Here is a 15217-nt window from a genome sequence, read left to right as displayed (position 1 = left end):
TTTCTTACAAAAACGTGATCATTGACTATTTGATATCTTAATATTTCCCTGGAAAACATCCCAAAGGATTTTAAACTTGGAAGTATAATATATTGACTTGGTAAAAATGACTAACTGCATTGATGTTTATTTTCTTGCTAAGCAAAATGGCCCCCTGAACATTTTACCTTTTGTTAGTTGGTCACTTTCTCCTGTACGACTACGATATTATAATTATTATATTATTTATAACAACAACAAAAAGGTCATATTGTTGGAGAGATTTAAAAACATTATTATAGCCTTGCAGTACTTTAAACGAATGAACATGTTATAGAGAGATTTTAAAATATGTATAGGTCATATTCCAGGTCACGAACACGTTTTACACGAGAGATTTTAAGACATGGGTAACATTGCATATTGTAAAAATACCAATCTCTTTTTTTAATTAATGTTTTACTTAGTAAATACCACTATTTCTTAAAATCAACTGTGACACGTGTTTCGATGCATTCCGCAACACAAACGGTGTTTTAAAATGACGCGGAATGCATCGAAACACGTGTCACAGTAGATTTTAGAAATAGCGTATTTACTAAGCAAAATATTAATTAAAAATGGATAGATTTTACCACAAAGTGACTGTCGAATCAATTAATGAAACAAACATTCGACTTTCGACATTCATATTTTCATATCCGGCACTTCACAGAATATCGTTCAGTTTAAAAGTAAACTCGATTATTTTCTAACGTTTTCTCTGATCCAATCCATATAGCTTGCTACTTCCACATAGACTCCCGGCCAGCCCTCCTTGCCGCAGCCCGCCCCGAAGGACACGACCCCTATCGCCGTCCAGTCCCCGGAGTCCACCTGCTTCATGAGGGGTCCTCCGCTGTCCCCGTTACAGGCGTCCTTGGCGAACTCTCCTCCAGCACAAATCTGGCGAGGAGTCAGGATCGCCCTGGCGGATTGGAATAGTCGTTGGCAGCTCGCCCGATCGAAGACTGGCAGTTGGAGTTTCAGCTTTATATTGCTTTTCATTCCTGGAATCATACGTTATAACTTTTATTAATGCACTTATTTTTTTTTTAAATCTGTCAATTTTTCGCTTTGTTTCTTTTTGCAAAAACTTTTTGTACACTTTTATATCTTTTTTTTTAATTTTTGCTCCTTTCAAGAACGTCATAAATAAAAAATCGACAATTTTCAGTTGTGCATGTTTTCATAATGCCCAGAAAATGTACCATATCCCAGCAAAAGAGGCATTTTTTAACATAATATTGACCCGCTACAGGGCAGAAAATGTTGTTTTTGCATTTTGAAGAAAAGGTATTGTTTAATTATTTTTTTAAATATACTAAATATTTTTCAAATGGAGAAAAAACCTTCAGGTTTTACCTAAAAAAATCTGTTGCACAGTAAAAAGTTGAATTGCTTGGTATTTATTTTTAATACATTGTGTTATATTTTTAAACTTTAAAAACGTTCTCCTGAAAAATCATTTTTTTTATTTATAACGTTCTTGAAAGGAGTGAGCGTATTGTGTCAACCATAATAAATGAAAACATTGTTAATAAAAACATTTCAAATTAAAAAAAAACACGAGAAACCGAAAACAATAATGCTGATTGCGTATTTTGTTTATAAATTCAGTCATGTGTTCATAAGACTTTTTGTAGCTAGGTACCATTTTTATGCTATTTTGTTTTAATAATGATTTCGCTACGTAATAATTCATCAGTTTTGAAGACCATATATTATGATTGAAAACAAATAAAATGTTCTTAATCATTAAGAAATCTACAATAATGGTACGTATTTTTGAAATATTCTGCCTTGTGTTGACGAGAGTTTTTGAAACCACTAACATTTTTGTAATGAGTTTGTTATTTTATTTAAGTAATGAGTTAATTCATCAGTTTTGTAAACCATTTATTGTAAACGAAAATAAATGAAATTATGGCTAATTCGAAGTTCTTATATATTAAGGAACTGAAAACAATAATAAATTGGATAATTTAAAAAACGTCATTTTCGTAAAACACAACCCCGAGTGCGCTTGTAAAGACATTTTATAAAGACATTTTATGCTTATAAAGATTGTAATGATGCTGTGATTACTTATTATTATTATTTTGCAGATATTTTGTGTCACATTTTATAAAACTTTATTAAATGAAACTTAAATCGATCGAGAGTACATATCCATCGTTGAAGATGACCAGATTCTTGTCAAAACCGATGGGAGAAAAATAACAAATATAAATGTGGTTAAAAGGAATGTTTAATTAAATTTTACAAAGGATATTTATTTTCATTTCTTAAATGTTTTCAGCAGATACTTTATGGCACATTTTATAAACTTTATCAAATAAATTAACTTTGTTTCCACCACTTTTTAACTAATATAATTTAACCTACCGGTTTAAATCAGAACCTTGTCATCATCAGGGTTTATTTTAATTCAAAAATATTAAAAATAATAAAATACTCTCACCAAAAACCTCCACACACTGCGTAAAATCCTAAATGTTACATTTAGGATTTTTACGGAGTGTGTGGAAGTTTTTGGTGAGAGTATTTTAATATTTTTAATGTTTTTGAATTAAAATAAACCCTGATTATGACAAGGTTCTTGTTGAAACCGGTAGGTTAAATTGTATTAATAGAAAAGTGGTGAAAACAAAGTTAATTTATTTTTAATAAGATATTTATTTTGTTTTATAATGATTCAAATAATATTTACCAGATAGAGTTTTACCCCATCCGGAGACGTAGAGGTCATCCTTATTCTGCACTCTTGCACTAGGAGTTGAAGGGAGACATATCGGAGCAACAAAACCTAATAACAAAATGAGAATATTTTAACAAAATATCAGTTGTGATAGTACTTATATAAGCAGTCACAAAGTTTTTTTTATATCATTTTTGGACATCTCAACACAGATGAAGAAGAATATGGAGGTCTGGGCATTTACGGGGCTTACGAACGTCATTGGTTGGTTTCAGACTTCCATTTTCATCTTCAGCTATGGTGAGATGACAAAAAAAATCTTTAAAAAAAGCTCCTTATTGGAGATAATCCAGATTCGTGAACAAATATTTGGACACACTCAAAATGTAGTAAATAAATAAAAGAAAATTCTTCTGGTCTTAGACGTCTCTTCATCAGAATGATCGCTATACCAGTATTCTAACACACCATAACACTATTTACATTATTACACCTACATCAATACGAATCACATGCGTTGTGATCAAATGCTACCACATATCCAGCCCCCATCTATGCTCTACAAGCAGTTTTATAATGAGGTTGGAGCTATTCATAAGCTTCACCCGGAAGCCTGCCTCTGTCTTATTAGCTCATCTCAGTGTGGAAGCAAACATACTATTCGCGCTACAGTGTCGGGGTAACTTCATGAGGGCCCTGCATCCATTTTTACAGCATTTTTTTATATGCTTTACGCTTCTTTATATGAACTTTCACCACAATTTACTTGCGCACTTTATGATAAAAATTAGCATAAAAAAATATTTTACCGTTATAATCAGCTTCTCTTCCTAATCTCAAAAGTGCAATATCATCTTGTCGGTTGATGTTAGATTTCTTGAAACCTGGATGCACTATGACTTCCTCTACGAAAATTTCTTGATGAAGAGGAGCACACACCAAATTACTACCAGAATCGATGCAATCAGGGCTCGTCAACAAATTGTATTCTCCTAATCTTACGTGGTCTCTATAAGAAAAATTAGTTTGTATAACTTATTAGGTTCTGGAAACAGGTAATTTTATACATTGCGCTCGTTGCATTTGTTGATGATTTAATATTTTCAACATAAGTAAATATTAATGTGATTTTAATTGCACAAAATCTCTGTTAACGCGTTGACTGCCAACTACGAGATAACTCGTAGATTGCGCTCTTTTCTAGGACGCCGACTACGAGTTATCTCGTACTGTGTTTACTTGCCATATTCGCGCAGTAAAGATAAAATTCCTAGTATGTACATATATCACGGCTAATATGGATAGATGGCTTCTGGGAAGAGAACAAAAAACAATGCTGGCTAACATGAATAGAAAATTTAGTAATAAATGAACAGAAAATATAGATACAAAAACTATTCAAAATCAATGAGTATTATAATATTTTTAAAGAATTGACTTTTTAGACTGTATTTCTGAAAATTGCCGTGGAAGTCAAAGTATTAAATAATTGAAATATTCATTTTATCCACTAATTTTCATTAATTCTTACTCTAAGAAAATATGGGTTAATGGTAGCTGAATTATGTCAAATAATTTAGACTTCAAATTTACTGCATTAAACACATGCAATATAAAACAAATTTATTAACATAGGTACTCACAATTTCAGTCCCGCTGTAAGACAATGTGCAGCTGTGAGGATATATCGTTTGTTGATGAGAACTCCCCCACATTCAAACGAAAGTGCTCTGCTCTCTGTAATAAATCATAATCTTTTTAAAAATAAAACAAAAAAGATTTCACTTATGAATGTATAAAAAGAGCGTAATGTGCAAGTGAAATATTTGAAAAAAATAAACACTTGTAGGTATAAGACAACATTTGAGTTTATTAATGTACACATGACCAGTTTATTTCTGCGTATGTACATATAATATTATGTGTATGCAAATATTACTCATGCAGTAAATTTACTAATAAATGTATTGGTTAAAATTATAATTTATAAATATTATTCATAGTCGTTTAATATACAAATATCAAAAGTACAGGAATTCTTAGAGAATTAATGATATTTAGTGGATTTAACGATCGTACTATTTTTTTCAATAGATCGTTCAATATTGGCTTGTATAGGTCTAACTACGACGTGTCATCAGGTAATTTAATAAATCACTTCGTGCACTGTGAAAATGTCACCATTTTGTTCATGATTAATCGAATATAATTATTTTATTTTTGGTCCTTCTACATATCTTTATATGATATTGACCATTTTGTTGAATCTTTTGTAGATTAAATTGAAAAATACTTTTTTACTTTTACACTTTAAGATAGATAGATTTTATTTTATACCAACTCAGTTGATACAATTAGCATAATAACCAAACCCTTTATTTTTAAGGTGGTAATTTCAAACATACAATTCAGTAAGCGACCGGCTTTTAATAGGGCCAGACGTGTTGTCTCAGGGCACAATTTATTTTTTAGAACACATAAGTATTGGTTTTTTAATTTTTTAAGATTATAAATTGAAAAAATATATATATTTTTTAAACTTCTTACCTTTCAATAACTGTTTTCTTTTTAAAACCTCATAATTTTTTCGAACAAATTTTTTTCAATACGAAATTAGTGTTTTATGAAAAAAAAAAAGTATTACGTTAAATGTAAACTGGGTTTAAAGAAAATTATGTTGCGGGCTATCGAAAATATCCCACCTTCAAGCTTAGTGTTTTTTTTTAAACTACAAAAATATCCAGCACAAATTGTTTATAGTAGATGTATGAAGAATGCTTACTATTTCTGTACACCAAGAGCGCCATCCAGGGAAACTCATTAATTTCTGTGACATTCCCGCCGAATATTTTGTCTTCTAAACTTTCCCCGCATTCTCCTGGTCTAGGAAAAACATCTTCCCTCGCTTCCTCCGACCGTGCGACAGCTTCTGGCTCCAATGCTGAACGAGGAGACTGAAAATTTATTAATTTTACTAATTTTACATACCAAAACGTATTACTCATTCATGAGACTGTATGTACTAGACATAATTAAAAATTATCACTTTAAACTAGATTGAACTGATGTCATTCAAACATCGTACTTTTATCTTCTTCAGTGTGTCATGTCAGATCCCCCTTACGTCGACTATCACTTGAGAGTGATTTTTCTTGTCGTGAGCAGTTCTAAACAAGTGAATTTAAGTCAAGTGAATTTAGATACGTACGTATACACTTTTCTCATAAAATATCACTCTCATATGGACAAAGATACACTCATATGTACTGTTTTGTGTGGAGTTTGTTTCGAACCGATGACAAATCTCGCTAACTTAATTTTGGCGATAACAAATGAGGGTAATTTATAATATTGTCAAAAAATACGATAAAATGTTTACTTCATTAACCATTCTCTGTCATGTTATTTTTATGTGAACATTTATATAAAGTAAAGTACGTTTTTTATTCGAATTTATGGATGTGATATTTCATGGGAATGTGCAGTACGTACAAATACTTCTCTTCTTGAATGTTTTTTCGCAGACTTTGTTTTAACCACTTTTTTATTATTGTACACTTTAACCTACAAATTTCGACAAGAACTTTGTCAACATTAGGGTTTATTAAATTCAAAAACATTAAAATACTCATAATTAATTACATTCCCTTAACAAAAACTTCCACACACTCCGTAAAAAATCCTAAATGTTATTTTTATTATACATTGCGTAGCAACCCCAAATAACAACTAATGGAATCACCCAAAAACAGTTTGAATCCGCGCGCGCATACATAAAGTGGAGCACACACACAAAATAGTTCTTTAGTGATACGATGGTAAGGGAGTTAAAAGTTGGATTGTATCTACATATTTTCTTTGAGATAATTTTTTTGTCTTTTTTTTAATGTTTCTTTTTCTATTGCGGTGACGCACCTAAAAACCACCTTATGTGTCTTGTCTGTGAAATTCTTTTTCACATACTTTTTTATTTATATTTTTTTATAACAAAAACATTAGCAAAAGTACATAAATTATATGTATATTTTTTTAATATTAACTCTTGATCCTTTGCCCATTCCTTTATTTTACCTTTGATCCGTAATTTTTCATTTGTTATTTATTCTTCTAACCCTTATACGCACCCAGGAATGCATAAGGCATTGGATCCTTAATAATGTAATCTTATCATTAAATACATAAAGAAAATGTTATCAGACCTGCGCTTGAAGTACGAGTCCAGAGTAAAATTAAATATTTAATATATTAGAATGGAAAATATCTTTTATTTACAAAATTTTGAGTGTGTCCAAATACTTGTTCTAAATCTGGATTATCTCCAATTATAGGAGTTATTATTCAAATTATTTTTTGACATCTCATCAAATATGAAGAAGAATATGGAAGTCTGGGCATTTACGGGGCTGACGACCGTCAAAGGTTGGTTTAAGTGATCACTTTACACACGTGTAACATTCACCAATTCTATCCAATATTGACAACCACAGTACCTAAATTCTTGAAAGTTCCATATATATGAACCAATTTAGAAACCTTGTTCTTGCATCACTAGAACTTCACTAGAGACATCTATTGGAGAGATGTAAAGAAGCTTTTTGGTAAGCAGAAAATCTTATATTAGTATGTGAGGTCCAAATCCTGGATTATAATCACATACATGAGAAAAGCCAGAAAATATCACTTTCATTTTCATTATTTTAGCTTATAATTTGACCAGTTAATTTATTTTAAACATTTTGAGTGTGTCCAAACACTTTAATTTATTTTGATTTTCCTAAGAATAGAACCTTTGACCTCCAGTTCGATGACCCACTATCCTCGGTATAATTAACAAATTTAACTGTCGGCTTACTTCTGTTACTGGGAGAAAATTAAGATCAGGAGAGCAGCAAATAGTCGGGGTACGTCCAATGAAGCCGCATTGCAATCTCCTCATCGTAGCGATCAATTCCCTGCGAGGAAGTCTTCCCCTTACAGCTTCCACGAATGGAGGACACAGATGCACGGGCGTACAGACTCCTTTCAAATCATAATTGATATCGCATCCATCTCCAACGTGTAAATCTATAAAATTAATTAAAATATAAAAACTTTAATTTATTATACCACCTTTACAAATTTCTATTCATAAATTATTTTAGTATTTTTTTGTATTCATTATTCTTTCAGACAATGAATTTCATTAATTCAGCAGTCACGTTGTGGCACCTGTTTCGACGCATTCCGCATCAATTTCAAACACCGTAAAAATAGTGGTATTTACCGAGTAAAACTGAAATGGAAAATGGATAAATACTACTCAGCCCAATCAATTAATGAAACTTTTGTTTCGATCAGGTAAAAAAACATCTAAAAGTAAATTGCCTACAAATCTTGGAAAAAATAGCCATAATTTTGCATAAATATTCCGATTGTATCTTTGGGTGCTAGTAATTTAATGTTAATTGAATTTTCTTGTTATTTTTCTTACGCACGTGATGCGTATCTCCGTGAAAAACTAGTTTTTACGTCATTACAATATTCTGGAAGGTGTTGATGAATATTCACATTTCGATAGTAATAATCAAATCGTCGAAGGTTCCTCCGTCAACACTTTCTTGTAGAACTACGTTAACCGGTTTATCTAACAATGCTGGCTTTAACTACGTTACACTGAATATTGGAGATAATGTAAAACATGGCCTGTTCAATCAATACTTAGACTGACGTCATAAAATAAAATGTACTTTTTTTAAGACCGCCTCCATGGGGTAAAAATAAATACAAATTATTTTGAACTGTGATATTTATGTAATATTACCATGGATTGGTCCCTGACGCGCAAGAATGATCACCATGCCTTCTTATAAGTAACAATCAAGATAACACTGCGTCCATACGATGCAGTACCCTATGCACTATTGGGTGCGTATAAGGGTTAGAAGAACATGACTGGGTTTCCTTCAAAGTAGTCACTTGCCCAACGCACACACTTATCCCTACGGTGTTTCCACTTTTGAAAACAGTCTTGGAATGCTTCTTTGGTGATGTCCTTCAGTTTTTACGTCGCATTTGCCCTAATCTCGGGAATCATCTCAAATCTTCTTTTTTTTGAGTTTGGGGAACAAGCATTAGTCAGAAGAAGCGAGATCAAGTAAACAAGGTGGGTGGGGAAGAACAGTGATCAAGTGGCCATAAACTCACTCCAGTTAGTTAGTCAGTCTACGTATTAATTGAACAGCCCTCGTATAAAACAAACCTTGACATTTGTATAAAACAATAAAATAAAATAATACATATTTTATCTACTGTAATTGAGGTAATAATTGTACATGATTATTGGCTAGTATCATTAGTTTAGATGCATATTATTCGAATGAGTAAAACGTATGATTCTGAGAATACAAAGTAATAAAATATCCTCATTAAAATAATATTTTATTTCATATAAAAAAACTTATACTATTTTTTGATTTAAGTATTGATTATTTTACGTCAATTAATAAATCTATTGTTTAAAACAATAACAAAAAGAGCTTCCTTGCCAATAGTATACATGTACCATTTGTTAATGGATTTACGTTATAAACGCATGTAGCAAATTTAAAAAAATCATACAGAAGTTTTAATGTTTAAATATATGTTTTTAAATATTAAGAAATGTTTTTGATATTGTTTTAAAGTTGTGACTAACAGATAACTGTAACCTTTAGGGTTACTCAATTAGGGTGGTATTCGATACTTTTTTCGGTTTAAATGTATAAAGAGCTTAAGATTTTCATGTCAAATAGTCAAAAATATAAAGAGATACAAATTAAAATGCAAAGCACAAATTAATCTAATAGACAGTATAATGAGCTAGAAATATGCAACATGTAACAACGTTTTTGTGATAGAATCCAAAAGCCTGTAATCGTGATTTTATTCAATCGCTTATAAAAACAATTTTTGTAAAGTAAATCAGATTGCAAAGTTTTTTGATGTTAATAATTTATTATTATTTTGACAGTATATTTCAAAGTCTACTCTCTCATATTTAATTTAAGTTTTACTAAAGTAAATACCTACTGTATTTCTTAAAATCTATTTTGATACGTACGGTGTTTGAAAATGATGCGGAATGCATCGAAACACATGTCACAATGCATTTTGAGAAATAAAGGTATTCAAAGTAAAATTATATTGTAATTAAAAATAGGTAGGTATGACTACAAAGTGACTGCCGTATTAATGAATTTACTTTCTCACTTTCTCTTTCTTACTTTAAAGTATTCCTCAGTTACAGTTTACCTTAAATTATGAAAGATTATAAATGAATTTATTAAATGACATTGATATAAAATGAAAATAATATTTATTATAAAATCAGCACAAAAATTTAATTCAATATAAATATATACCGGTTCAGGCTCAAAACTCATAAAAATTTCAGAGATCAAGGATACATAGTATGTAGTGTCATGATCAAGTCGAAACACGCACAAAAATATTGAAACAAGTATGTGGTTTTTGAAATTGCATGCGGTTTTTACTTTCCAATGATTTGTTGAAATTTTTTATCATTATGAGATTAAGTACCTAGTACTTGAATCCATTAATTCGACTACTTCCTTGTTATTCATATGTAATATGATATCCGGTTAAGGATTCTTAACAATTAAACATTTATTTCCCACGTATCCTCTTACGCAAAATATTTTCATTTCCGCAAACTACAAGGATCTTGGAAATACCTGATTGTATAATCATGTTTTCCAGCAGATAAGAGAAATAAAATTTAAATATATATATATATAAGTATTTGAGTTTTTGTTCACTAGAGCATTGCAGACTGTATTAAAAAAAATTCGATCTCCCACACTTTTCTGGCTTTGACTTCAACTCAAGAATACCCATTTTATATCCATGTATTTTACAGTGATAAATATTGTTTATCCGCCTCTGTGATGTAATGGTTAGCGTGTTTAGCTACCATGCTGGAGCTACCGGGTTCAATTCCCAGGAGAGGTGAAAATAAATATTTGTAATTTTACCCTCTAATAATTATTTTATATTACCCTGGACTAGTCCCAGATTTGCAGGATCACCTTCATGTATGTAACGGTCAAGATAACACTGCTTCAATACGATACAGTGCTTTTTACACCATTGTGTGCGGATAAGGGTTAGAAGAAGAAGAATATTGTTTATTAATGTTTGATCATTCAAAGCACTAAGGAATCAATTGAACCGTATTTTGTTTTGAAAATTAACACAATTCGTTTGGGGACAATAGTCTTTACATTAAGTTTTAAATGGCATTAGCATTTTTTTTATCTTGACAGTAAATTTAAAAAACATAAATATTGTACGTTTATTTACTTTCACCTGGTAAATTTTATACTAACCGAAAAATTCTTGTTTTGTGGCATTGAAAGGTTTATTTTTTAGCCCTCACTGAATTTGCATTTTTCAGCGTTTTAAATTCAATTTTCCCTTAATTTTCAGTGCATAAATAAAATTAATACAATCAAACCAAAAAAGAGTTCATCTAAAAAATAGCGCTGGCTGGGATTTCATCTAAAAAATAATCACTAAAATCGATCCCGGGACCTCCAGCATGGTATTGAAATACGCTAACCACTGCACCATGGATGCGGGCAATTTTACAGATTCTTGATAAATGACTTGATCATCCATCGTAGAACTAATTGGATAATAAAGATTTTTTCCTTATGTGATACAGCATGTTCAAAAATATTTAAAAAAAATATATTTCACAATATTTTAACTTTTTCAAATCTTTGTTCAAAAACCTGGATTTGTCCACTTAAAAATTATTTATATTGATATTCTAACATAGATAAAGAAGAATATGGAAGTGTGTTACAATCATTAGTTTTATAAACAACAACAAAAAATATTTTCATGCATCTCGTAGTATGTAAAATAATTTGATAAAAACATTTCATGAAGGTTTCTAATAAATAAAAACTATGGGTGTCAAAAACTCATACGTGAAAAAAACGTGTCAATTAAAGAGATATACACAAGTTCTGAAATATTAGTAGTTATCAATGTGGTTGCCAATCATGAGTAAAATGGTAAATGTTACACGTGTAAAAAGTGATAACTTATACCAGCCTATGACCTGTTGTACGCCTGTAAATATCCAGACTTTCACATTCTTCATCATGCTTGTTGAAATAACAATAATAAAACCTTGAATTCATTTTCAAATGACACTATACGAAACGCAATTTTTATCAATAAATTATGTATTACTATTAGGTACAAGTAATCTGAATGATATAATATACCACCAGTCATGAATAGAATGATTTATGTAATCATCTGTTTTGAGATGTCAATATAAAAAACATTGTGTTTCAAAAATAAAATGTCTACTTACGGGCTTTAGTATTTGCAGCAAAAATCACTGTTAAAATCAGTATTATTATGTGTAACATGGCCATGATTTAAGCAATGTTGCCGTGAACTCAGGAATTTTAAACTTGGCTTTAAAGTATGGCGAAATTACTGGTCTACTAAATCATCGTCTTCGCGTGATGAAATCTTAATCAATACGAAGTCTCTCTACGAAAATATTACTAAGAATACACATGGTGTTTATTAAATAAAATGGCTACATACTTCCTTCAGAATTTGCAGGAAAAAGAACTGGTTTAATCAATGTGATTATGTTTAACTTGGCCATGATTTAAGCAATGTAACCGTGAACTCGGGAATGTTAAACTTTGCTTCAATGTATGGCGAAATTACTAGTCCACTAATCTATTTTAATCAATACATAGTCTAACAGCAATTTTTTTTTTTTAATAATTGATAAAGTGTGTACTACATAAATTTGCTACTTAATCAAGTAAATTTACTACAAAAAAAACTGATAAAATCAATGTTATTTTTGCAACTTGGCCATGATTTAAGGAATAAGGTCAGGAATTATCAAACAATCTTAATGAATACTTAGTCTTACGACAAAAATATTTTTAATAAATAATTTAAATAGTGTGTTTTAACTAAATTGGCCACATACGCGCTTTAGAATTTGCAGCAAAAAGAACTAGTAAAACCAATGTTATTATGTGTAACTTGGCCATGATATAAGCAATGTAACCGTGAACTCGGGAATATTAAACTTTGCTTCAAAATAAGGTGAAATTACTGGTTTACTAAATTATCGTCTAAGCGTGGTGAATTTCTAATCAATTCTAAGTCTGACTACAAAAATATTAAAATGTATAATATACATAGTGCCTATAAAATAAATTGGCTATATACGTACTTTAAATTTGCAGGAAAAAGAACCGGTATAATCAATTGTACTACATATATGTAATATGGTCATCATTGAAGCAATGTAACCGTGAACTCGGGAATATAATAGACTCGGCTTCAAACTATGGGGAAATAACTGGTCTACTAAACCATCTTAATCAATACTTAGTTTACAACAAAAATATTTAAACAAATATAAATAGTGTTTTTTAAATAAATGAGCTACTTACGCGCTTTAAAATTTGCAGGGAAAAGAAAAAGTATAATTAATATTGTTATGAAGAAAAAAATCTGCTTATCGTCCATTATTTACTTTGTGTAATACCACTTTTATAAACACTAATTCGTGACTACCAACAACAAAATTTAATGTATAAAATGGCCATGATTTAAGCAATGTTACCGTGAACTCGGTTATATTAAACTTAGCTTCAAAGTATGACAAAATTACTGTTCTACTAAACCATCTTTCAACAAAAATATGTTTAAAAATAACTTAAATAATGTGTATTAAATAAATAGACTACTTACGTGCTTTAGAATTCGCAGCAAAAAGAACTGTGAAAATCAGTGTTATTATGTATAACTTGGCCATGATTTAAGCAATGTAACCGTGAACTCGGGAATATTAAACTTGGCTTTAAACTATGGCGAAATGACTGGTCTACTAAACCATCGTCTTCGCGTGGTGAAATCTTAATCAATACTAAGTCTGACCGCAGTTCGAAGAATGAGGTAAATGCTTATATTGAACAAGTTTGCTAATAATACGATTCGTGTGGAATTTCCCACAATGGTCGGCGAGCTACATTAATTTTATTCTTGAATACTAACTCACAAACATCTCCAGTAACTACTGGTTAACTAACCCGTTGGTTAAAATTAATTGTATTGTAACACATTTTTAAAAAAATAATTTGCTATATAAAACCATTTTTTTGAGTTTATTAATGTAGATACGACTCACTCACTAACAGGTGAATATACAAACTGTATTTTTGTTAAACAGTTAGTATTTAGACAAAATGAGTTCTTAGTTTCCTTGAGTCCATGATAATAATAAAAAAATTAGTTTGCTTTAAATGAAGTGTCTATCATATATATTTTTAAATTTTGATTGTCAACACAAAATAAGAATAAATATTTTCTAAATCTTTGATTTTTGTAGAGTTTCCATTCGTCTCTTCCCTCATTCGATCCACATGCCCGAACCATCGTAACACGATTTTTTTTTAAATTTATTAATAATGCTTATCTCAAGCTAAATAAGTATTACAGTAAAAATCACAGTAATTTATTTCAACCCCTTTTGTGAAAGACCCCGAGTCTCCAGTAAGGTAGTTAACCCGGCTAACTATTACACTACGAAGGCGGACAAAAATACATTGAAAATTTCTCGTATACCTTATTTTAGTCACAATATTAATATTCTTTATTAAATGCGACACTGGATTATTCACCCTACGGATGAGATGACAATTTAAAGGAGTCTCAACTCGATATGAAACATTTATTGTTCCACTTAATATGAAAGAAGATGAAAGTTACACAAGTGTATAAAGTGATCACTTAAGCCAGCCAAACGCCAAGTAGTAAAGCACTCGGATGCTCAAACTTCCATATTCTTTCATATAAAAAAGAACGATAGATTTTTCATATCAAGTTGAGGCACTCTTATAATGTTAATTCAATAAAATATGAAGGATTCGTAGGTATAACAGGGTTGAATCATTATGGTATATCCGTTATTATGAATTCGGTTCCATGTAAACCGATTCAATAACCCTTTTTTGAGTGCAATAACATTGAAAGTCATTGACAATACCAATAAAATCGATCGCCTATAAAAAGAACTTGATTTATAGTAGAAGTAAATTTAATCAATAATTATTTAACTAGTTAAAATGTTATTCATTATCTAATAAACCAGTAGCAAAAATTATGGTATATATCATCGTAATAATTATGTTTTTTTTTCCTGTTAGACTTCCTCCTCTATTTTTTAATATATCTGACGGTATCTTGAATCAGTATTAATTAATCAATAAATACTTTAAAAATGTAAATTTTATTAAATCGAGATTTTATAGTATAAATAGAAGGAAATTATTATCAATCGGAAACAATAAAATGTACAAAGGATAATGATATGCCAAAAAGTATGAAGAATGAAAGGAAATTTAATGAAACATAAAATAAATATTTAAAGTATGCTCGTAGTGTAATACGGATAAGTGTAGG

The 15217-nt window shown here is 30.3% G+C and overlaps 1 protein-coding gene across 1 annotated transcript; it reads right to left on the bottom strand.

Annotated features, from left to right (window-relative positions):
• On the bottom strand, positions 1-13681 carry LOC148308522 (phenoloxidase-activating enzyme 1-like). The gene is made up of 7 exons (XM_088261555.1): positions 13508-13681; positions 7572-7783; positions 5502-5673; positions 4363-4456; positions 3529-3728; positions 2732-2827; positions 1-1028 (listed from the first exon to the last, which is right to left on the bottom strand). The coding sequence occupies exons 1-7, from the start codon at positions 13569-13571 to the stop codon at positions 724-726; spliced, it is 1143 nt and encodes a 380-aa protein (XP_088117681.1). The 5' UTR covers positions 13572-13681; the 3' UTR covers positions 1-723.
• Between the last annotated feature and the right edge of the window lie 1536 nt (positions 13682-15217).

The sequence above is a fragment of the Brachycentrus maculatus genome, unplaced genomic scaffold, assembly GCF_059751285.1.
Source record: "Brachycentrus maculatus isolate JH-2025_06_01 unplaced genomic scaffold, ASM5975128v1 h1tg000158l, whole genome shotgun sequence".
In the NCBI taxonomy this organism is placed as follows: Eukaryota; Metazoa; Arthropoda; class Insecta; order Trichoptera; family Brachycentridae; genus Brachycentrus; species Brachycentrus maculatus.
Note: the sequence above shows the minus strand (reverse complement) of the source record. Positions and strands in the feature narration are given on the sequence as shown.

Coding starts and splice junctions, on each gene's coding strand:
- LOC148308522 (XM_088261555.1), bottom strand. CDS start 13,571: ATGGCCAAGTTATACATAATAACACTGATTTTCACAGTTCTTTTTGCT. Junction 3,729..4,362: donor CTTACAGCGGGACTGAAATT/GTGAGTACCTAT, acceptor TTTTTCTTATAG/AGACCACGTAAGATTAGGAG. Junction 2,828..3,528: donor AAGAGAAGCTGATTATAACG/GTAAAATATTTT, acceptor TTTTGTTATTAG/GTTTTGTTGCTCCGATATGT.